Source organism: Electrona antarctica (assembly GCF_951216825.1).
Source record: "Electrona antarctica genome assembly, chromosome: 20".
Lineage (NCBI taxonomy): Eukaryota > Metazoa > Chordata > Actinopteri > Myctophiformes > Myctophidae > Electrona > Electrona antarctica.
Window position 1 is genome coordinate 3687859 of NC_136801.1, and position 9829 is coordinate 3697687.

The 9829-nt window shown below is 43.4% G+C and overlaps 1 protein-coding gene across 1 annotated transcript; it reads left to right on the top strand.

The window, feature by feature from the left end:
• The first annotated feature begins 2580 nt into the window (after positions 1–2580).
• On the top strand, positions 2581–9561 carry klhl40b (kelch-like family member 40b). The gene is made up of 6 exons (XM_079490011.1): positions 2581–3876; positions 5233–5393; positions 6531–6635; positions 7158–7343; positions 8041–8190; positions 8541–9561. Exons 1-6 carry the CDS (start codon positions 2734–2736, stop codon positions 8650–8652), a joined length of 1857 nt encoding a protein of 618 aa, XP_079346137.1. The 5' UTR covers positions 2581–2733; the 3' UTR covers positions 8653–9561.
• Positions 9562–9829: the final 268 nt, after the last annotated feature.

Sequence of the window (9829 nt, forward strand, 5' to 3'; positions counted from 1 at the left end):
GTTTTAAAATGGAGACTGATTCTGCTGTTAAGTGCCTTAACGTCCTACAAATAAGCCAAACAAATTGTAAAGCCACAAATATGAAAAATGAAGTTTATGAAGAAAATACAGTCCTATTTGTTGTAACATACTGTATACCATAGGCACTAAAGTGACTGTTGATGTGCCTTGACATTTTTCTTCCTGGTTTTATATTATGTAAACATTATTCTTAAACTGTGTCAGTCAGCTATACAAACATGAAATTACAGACATATGCAAACTTCTTGTTATCACGTTCTCAGCCATTACAAAATAATGAAAAGAAATGTGGCTATGGCTCTATGTTTATTTATTCATGTACATCTCCTTTGGTATTGGATTTGGCTCCAATACAAGAATAGTATATAGAGTAAAAGTTACAGTGTATGTACATTTATAACTGCCTCCCCCTGGCCAGCCGGGGCACCTGATGGAGGGGAAAGGAACTGGTTGGAATAACGTGTTCCTTCCAAGCGCTACGTCCAACCAGGGAAACTCCCCCCTGTCAGGTGTAAAGGAGCAACTTGGACACTCAGGCATGAAGGAAGCATGAGTTCAAGTCCGTTGCTCTCCCCATGTCCCCCATATATGGGGACTAGGTTGGCGGAGGGTGTGTAGAGCCCAGGATCACATTAGATAATTGACACAGGGGTGAAAAATGGGTTACAAAATCGTGGGATAAAAAATATATATAAAAAAAAAAGTATGTACATTTATGTGTGCATATGTTTGTGTGCAATCATAATGTATAAAAGCATAGTTGAGACAGTGTTTTTTTTCTTCTCCCCCCCCCCCTCCCTATTAATACAACAGTCAGTGGGTGTTGTCATTAAAGTCTGTTTGACATGGGTATTTCTGTACCATTACATTAAGCAAGCCTTATTCATGCTCACTGGAAACACTTCCAACACTGTCCTCTGGGAGAGGTCAAGGCCTGCCAGTTGGAATAGTGTTTGTGTTTAAATAAAGGTGTTTAGTAGAGTCTGGAAAGTAATCTAAATTTAAATTTAAATAAAATCAAAATTTAAATAAAAGGTGTTTAGTAGGTCTGGAAAGTAATCTAAGCTTATTGCAGTTACAGGAAACCATCATTTAAAGTACAAAACAAAGCAGTCTATATATCCTTTAACTACTAAAAACATTTTATTTTTTTCACCCCAATTTAGTCATTATATCACCCCAGTCCCCATGTGTATTAGTCCTTGGGCTCCATTTTCGTCACTGCTAAACACCTTATCCCTAAACTTCTTTGCCTTTTTTTTTTTACTATTTTGAAAAACATTTTTGAATAGTTCAACTAGCCAATCTACATTGACACATTGTGAGCTTGTAGACTGCTGTCTATTTTACTATTCAAAAATGTTTTGCAAAATAGTAAAAAAAAGGCAAAGAAGTTTAGGAATAAGGGGTTTAGCGGGGACGAAAATGGAGCCCCAAGTCCCAGCCAAACCTACCGTTGGTCTAGGACGGGTAAAGGGTGAATATTTGAACTGGGGACCCCCCCCCCACCCCCACCCTGACAAGCACTACAGGAATTGTAGGCATTACATTTAGTTTGACTCGGTTTCACAGATAAATATTATGAAAATAGCCTAACTACAAGCTTGTAGATCGGCTATTTTCACAATGTTTGCCTATTTCTTATGTAATATTTGACAATTTGGCATTAAAACGGTCTTAAAAGTAATTAAACTGTAACTTTACGAATGTGTAGATACCCTGTTCTACACATTTGTATGGACTTTACAGTGTATACTATGTGTATACTATAGTATACACTTATAGGCCTACTGTATGTTGGTTTGTTTACTGTTGAGTGAGATCACAATGTTGCACAATTAAGCTAATCATCTGGGGACCCCCCAAAATAAGTTTGGGACCCCCAACTGCCAGTTTGGGAAACACTGGTCTAGGGAGAGAGTAGACAACCACATGTCTCCTCCAACACACAAGGTGTCGTCACGTCAGCTGCTTCTCTTCACCCGACAAGTGAGGAATTGACCAGGAGGGCATGACACGTGCAGAGGAACATGCTATCCCTCCCAGTTCCTACTCCCTGCTGAACAGTAGTCGCAGCGACAGAGGATGCCCTCTAGTCTACACCAGTGGTTACGGTGTTACCCATAATATATATGTTGTGCTTACAGGTTGGTATGATGACTCAGTTGAAGGAAAAGCCACGAGGGGGCATGAAGCTCATGTCTGAGCTGTCTAGTAAAGAAGTCAACATGACTCAGGAAGGACGTATTTCCCATGAAGCAATGTGTCAGCTGTCAGGGTGGGTCAGGGTGGGGGGGGGTGGGGGGTGGGTCAGTGTTGGGGGGGGTGGGAGGTGGCCCAGTGTGAAAGAGTGGGTATTGCATTTCACATGTTCCAGAATGGTTGCTGGCTGCCACAGCTTCACACCAAAGACCCAGGCCTATAAATAACCCCCCAGCTGGGGCTCAAACTGAAGGTTCAGGACAGCTGATGAAGTGGGCCGTCCGTCCCGGGGTTCAGCTGGTGTGGGTAGAATAGCAGAGTGATCAACCCCCTTGCCTCCTCTTTGCTAGGTTAGACAGCAACAGAGCCTGAACTCTGCTCTGGAAAGAAGACCCACAAAGACCTACAGTACGAAAGCTTCACTTTTGTGTGATCGGGAAACCCACAAGAGGTCTCTTTGCCAAAAAGCCATTTCGACACCACATTCCTCGCCAGAGGACCAGCGACGATATGGCATTACCCATAAACCCTTTGGACGAGCCCAGGCTGTACCAGCAGACCCTGCTCCAGGACGGCCTCTACGACCTGCTGGAGAACGACCACCTGGTCGACTGCGTTCTGAAGATCAAAGACAAGGAGTTCCGCTGCCACAGGCTGGTCCTGTGCGCCTGCAGCACCTTCTTCCGGGGCATCTTCCTGTCCGACGTGGACGAGAGCAAGAAGAAGGAGATCGTCTTGGAGGAGGTGGAGCCGGGCGTCATGGGTCTGATCCTTAAGTATCTGTACACGTCCTCCATCAACGTGACGGAGCACAACGTCCAGGACATCTTTGCCGTGGCCAACATCCTGCAGATCCCGTCCATCTTCACCGTATGCGTGTCTTTCCTCCAGAAGAGGCTTAGCCTCAGCAACTGTCTGGCCATCTTCAGGCTGGGCCTGATGCTGGACTGCCCCAGGCTGGCGGTCGCCGCGCGGAACTACGCCTGCGAGCGCTTCAAGATCATCACCAGAGCCGAGGAATTCCTCCAGCTGTTGCCCAGCGAGCTGGCGGCCATCTTGTCGTCGGACTCGCTGAACGTGGAGACGGAGGAGACCGTGTTTGAGGCCCTGATGGCCTGGGTGGCGCACCAAGACACGGAGAACAGGGAGAAGGACCTGCCGGGTCTGCTGGACTGCGTCCGCCTGCGTCTGGTCGACGACGTGTATCTGACGGAGGTGGTGGAGGAGCACAAACTGATCGCCTCCAATCCCCAGATAGAGGAGAGGCTGCAGCTGGTGCGAGACGCTCGCGCCGGGAAACTGCCGGAAGTGAAGAAAACCAAAAGCAAGAAGGAGAAAAAGACAGAGGACAATGGTGAAGAGGAGAACGACGGAGACGAGGAGGAGGAAGAGGAAGAGGCCCTCCTCCCGGGTATCCTGAACGATAACCTCCGCTTCGGCATGTTCAAAAGGAACTTCATATTCATGATCAACAACACGGGCGCGGTGGCCTATGACCCGTCAGGAAACGACTGCTTCATGGCGTCGCTCTCCACACAGATCCCTAAGAACCACGCCAGTCTGGTCACCAAGGAGAACCAGATCTTTGTGGCCGGTGGATTATTCTTTGACGAAGACAACCCAGAGGACCCAGTCAGCTCTTACTTCCTGCAGGTTGGTGTCTATTAGAATAGCTGTCCTAGAGAAGCCGGATAAAATAAATTAGAATAGCTGTCCTAGAGAAGCCAGATAAATGAGTAGATCCATTTAAATATAATTCAATTGAACTGATTGCGTTACAACTAAGAAAATGTACGAGTGGCTATTTTATCAATGTGCTTCAATAACACCACTATGAATTTACCTCTGTACATTTTCATTTATGAATAACATTTTAATTTAATTAAAACCAAAGCATATTTCATATTCACCTAGGAAAGAAACATTTGAAGTGGGATCCAAAAAGTAGCATTTTTTGTATTTCTAATAGTATTTCCAATTCTCTGTACTTCTACTCCACTACATCTCAGAGGCAAATCTTGTACTTTTACTCCACTACAATATTTGAAAGATTATTATTAAATTATTATTACAAAACACACATTAACCCCTTCAGCTCTATTTAAACTAAGGCTATTTGAAAATAGCCGATCTACAAGCTCACAATGCATCGCGATGCGACTCTGGTAGATCTGCTATTTTCAAAAGATTTTAATATATTTGAAAACTTGTGAAATGGGACATTCTGCATAATTAGTACTCTACTTTTGGTACTTTTTTGATACCAATACTTTTGTACTTTTACTCAAGTCAAATTTTAATTTTAAGACTTTTTTCTACTCTAGTATTTCTACATTGCGGTATTGATACTTTTACTTAAGTAACAAATGTGAGTACTTTTCCCACCACTGCTTAACATTTTGGGCGGGAACCCCTTTTGGTGTTAGCATTATGTTATGCTTTAGCTATTGAAAAATAGCAGATCTACAAGCTCATAGCGCGCGCTACGAAAACTATGATAATGATAAACTCTCTCTAACCTTTTGTGAATATGATGCAGCATTTCATGTAGTACAGGACTGGAAAATGTTCAAACGTGCTGTTACTGTACTGTACACATGCATCAATGTGTATGTTATGACAAAGTACAGTATGGCCGGCTGTGGCTCAGGAGGTAGAGCAGGTCGTCCAATGATCCCTGGGTCGGCGGTTCGAATCCCGGCTCCTCCTCCTGTCCACATGTCGAAGTGTCCTTGGGCAAGACACTGAACCCTACATTGCCTCCAATGAGTCGGTCGGTGTGAGCTCGCCACCGTTGGTGTGTGAATGTGGGAAGTGAGGACGCTGGCGTCGACTGTTCGCCGCTTCACCTCCCAATGTATGAATGAATGAACCATTGTAAAGCGCTTTGAGCACTTGGAAAAGCGCTATAAAAATGCAATTCATTATGTTTGTGTACAACACATGAATACTACAGTACGTGTGTACTGTACTACAGCACAACGGTTTGACTCTGGTGTTTTTTCACAGTATGATCCGGTCAGTTCTGATTGGCTGGGGATGCCCCCCATCCCCTCCACGCGCTTCCTGTTCGGGATGGCCGAGGCCAAGAACTGCATCTTCGTGTTGGGAGGGAAGGAGCTCAAGGAGCAGGAGGTGACGCTGGACTCCGTGCTGCGCTACGACAGACAGTGAGTATTATATGGGTCAGAAACGTGTTCTGGAAATAGGATGTTCAGATTACTGTAATGAACCACAGCACTCACCAATCACGAGTACAGGGATGCAAATTAATCTTTTTTTTTTCTTTTTTTCTGTTTTGCCTTTGGTGAAGGTTAGAATAAGGCTACTGGTATGATCCCACAAGCCTGACGCATATATCCTCATTAAAGGGATAGTTCAGATTTTTTGAACTTAAGTTGTATGAAATACTTGCCATTAATATAGTGGTTGCAACTGTATTACTTGATTGCCCGAGTCCCATGGTGGGAGTTCTGCTCTGGTTTTGGTCAATATTAAAGGGATAGTTCAGATTTTTTTAACTTAAGCTGTATGAAATACTTGCCATTAATATAGTGGTTGCAACTGTATTAATTGATTGCCCGAGTCCTGTGGTGGGAGTTCTGCTCTGGTTTTGGTCAATATTAAGTAGTTCCGGTCAGTTTGTGGGGGGCACTGGGGCCACGCAGTAAAAGTAAATTAATTCACTCATCATAATTCACAATCATTTGTATTGTTGACCTATTTCTAAAATATTAGTGCAACTTTCGTTCAACGTTGACCCCTCTATCACATGGAACTATTTTTTGGGGCGTAGTGATATGGAGACAAAAAACATAGTTCTGTGTGATAGAGGGGTTGCACTGATATTTTAGAAATAGGTCAACAATACAAATGACGTTAGTTTTGTGGATTAATTTACTTTTAATGCATGGCCCCCTGTGCCCCCCCACAACATGACCGGAACTACTTAATATTTCACCAATACCAGAGCATAACTCCCACCACAGGACTCGGGCAATCAATTAATACAGTTGCAACCACTATATTAATGGCAAGTATTTCATACAGCTTAAGTTAAAAAAATCTGAACTATCCCTTTAACAAATAAACACATTTCATGACACTACATATAAGCCATTTCTTGAAAACACTGGAGAAGACTTAGAATTCCATGTTTTACAGAAAAGGCACCTCAACTTTTGACATGAATTAATTTTTTTCCATAATTATTATAAAGTGCCTGTGCTGCCTATAGTTGTTTCGAGCCGATGGTGGTCATGTTGTCGACATGTTCACATGATGGACCCTTTATTTCTTATCCACAGAGCCCTCAAATGGGGAGAGTCAGAGCCCGTTCCTTACCCGGTCTACGGACATGCAACAGTGTCCCACAATGACGTGATCTATGTGATCGGAGGCAAGGAAGACAACAAGTGAGTACCGTATACCAGGGGTTCCAAAACTTTTTTATGTCAAGGACCCCCAAATTGACACTAATTATACCGCGGACCCCAATTTGAAAAGACATGCCAGGAACCACCATAAGAGAAGATTTCTACAGCTCTAGCAGTGATTCTCAACCAGTTTAATTTCAAGGACCCCCAGTTTGACATGCATTAGTCTACGGACCCCCATTTAATGACATTTCTATCTCTGAGACCCCCAAGTTATATTGTAAAATCAATGCTAATTTAACTCTGAGAGTGTACAAATGGAACCAAATGGACCCATTAGGGTCCATTTGGTTCCATTTATACACTCTCTGAGTTACAGACCCATAAGGGTCCATTTGGTTCCAAACTATCATTTAGCTGGGTCCCCCCTGGAACTCCCTCAAGTCCCCCTGGGGGTCCCCGGACCCCACTTTGGGAACCGCTGCCGTATACAGATACAACCCGAGTAATGTTGGCACACAACAAATCTCCATAATGTCACTCTCTCTGTGCACACAGGCAATGCCTCAAGAAGATGTGTGCGTACGACACCAAGGTTTATAAATGGAAGGAGCTGGCTCCTATGAAGATCGCACGCTCTCTGTGTGGGGCCACCGTCCACGAGGACAAGATCTACGTGGCGGCAGGAGTCACCGACGACGGACTGACAAACAGTATGGAAGTGTACGACATCACTACCAACAAGTGAGTTCCTCTGCATATATTATATATACATATTATTATTTTTATGTATTGTTGCGACCCTAGGTCACAGTTTACTATGAAAACCTGCATTTCATGTCAGTCAAGTCACACTTCATGTCCGTCAGTCACGCCTCATGACATGCTCCATATAGTATGTGTGAAGATCACGACACTGACCTCCTCAAACTGGATAGCCATACATGGAGAAGACTGGATCATCACCTAGATCTGCAAATATGGAGCCGGTCAGCTACTCTACATCTGACCTCAAACGTCAAACTCTTAGATCTCCATATATGGAGCTGACCTGTTCTGACATTCCATGTTGATCCTTACCCCACCCGTCCTTCCTCTACGATGTCTCCCTTTTGACTGATACCTGTCCATTCAAACTCTAGACAGGCCCGCCCCATTAGCACAGCTGTGCCCGACAGCCGGCGAAAACTAGAGTTCTCAACAGGCCCAAAAATTAAGGCCCAAGCCCAACTTGGGCGCAAACTGGGCCGGCCCGAGGCCTCGCCTGGCCTTACTAATTAGCACACATTTACACCCTACCCGGCCCAAAAACGTCAATAAAACAATAAGAAAAGATCCATATATGGGTATTCCCAGACCTGTTGTTTTAGCACTTCTCGCCCTCAGGGCGTCTTACTTACTGGTACTTAACCGTCTTGTTGTTTTGTGCGTGTGTTTCTAGGTGGTCAGACTTTGTGGACTTCCCCCAGGAGCGCAGCTCGCTGAGTCTGGTGTCTACTGGAGGGTTGATGTACGCTGTGGGTGGATACGCCATGATGCCTGTGGAGGACAGTGATGAGCTTCTCCCCAAAGAGATGATGGACATCTGGAGGTGAGAACAATTCAAACTGACACTCACAGTGTCAAATAAGCTCTGAAATGTTAGTTGTTTTGACCTGAGGTCAGATTCTAAACATTTCTGAAAAAGCTATGTTTCTATGTCAGTCGTTCTTCGATTTTTCAAAAATAGCAGACCTACAAGCTCGTAGCGTGCCACTCGGTGGCGCGCTATGAGCTTGTAGATCTGCTATTTTTCAATAGCTAAAGCATAATATAATGCTAACACCAACAGGGGTTCCCGCCCCAAAATGGGTTTAAATCACCATGTTCTGACTGTTGAATAACTGACAATCTGACCAGGGCTTTCAGCAACTAATGGCAATAATGCACTGACCTCTACAGATTCAATGAAGCTGAGAAAACATGGAATGGAATCCTCCGAGAGATCCAGTATGCTTCCGGGGCCACCGTCCTGGGAGTGCGTCTCAACAGCCTCCGTCTCACCAAGGTGTAAACCTCACTCTGTCCCCATTTAAGCGTTATCTGGTTAACAGGAGTCCATTGTGGTTAAATAGAAGTCCAAGGATATGTACAAACAAATCTGTGCATTGATATCAATAGGTCTGGAAAATTGTCCCTTACAATTAAGTGCTGCATTTTAAACTTAGATTTTTTCTTGAGGGCTACAGTGAGTTTCACTAAAGTTGACAGAAATATTCAGGTACAAACTGTATCATTTATTGAATATGGACAAATAAAACCAAACCAGACAGAAAAGCAGTTCTGGAGAAAATAGGTGAGGTAAACCAATGTGGCCAATGGACAATAACATGTAGTAATAGACTATATTCAGAGCGGCCATTTTGCTCTCACGTCATATTTGCAGGTGGGAAGAAGAGTTAAGAAACTAAAAAATAAAGTAATATTAACTTAATAGCAAAATGGCCACAGTGTGAGCATGATGAATGTCATCATGTACCACGGTATGATTTATTAATTAAGTGTCGTGTAATGTATTTGGGCCTTATTGCTAAAATATGTTCGATTTTCTTTTATACAATGAAATATACAATTGCTGTGTAACTGTGTGTGGTGCTGGCTTGATATTACCATTTATTTTTTCTGTATTGATCAATGTTTTTATACATATGTGTATGTTTCCAAAGTTTTTGGAGTGATATTGTTAAAAGTAAGAAATCCATGAAGCCGATTTACTTTTTTTTTGCACTGTGTGGGATACCGATATATGTGCACTTTGTTGACAATGTATAACACAGATACAGTCAGTCACCAAGATAATATAACTTTTAAATGTTGGCACTTGGCAGGAAGCTGTAGTACACATCCAGACACAGTAGAGGGCAGCAAAATCATGATGTAGTGTAACAACAAAGAACATATAGATTGATTGAATACCATACTAAACAAATAACAACTTTCATTCTTGTACTGGAAGGGTTGGATGCACCTTCCCAGAACAAGAACCGGTGAAATTGAGGCAATGTCCTTAAACCCATTTTGACCTGAAATCAGCTTCTAAAAATGTCTTCTACATCCTGGCAGTTTTCTGAAAAAGCTATGTTTCTATGTCAGTGGTTCTTCGATTTTTCAAAAATAGCAGACCTACAAGCTCGTAGCGCGCCACTTGGTGGCGCGCTATGAGCTTGTAGATCTGCTATTTTTCAATAGCT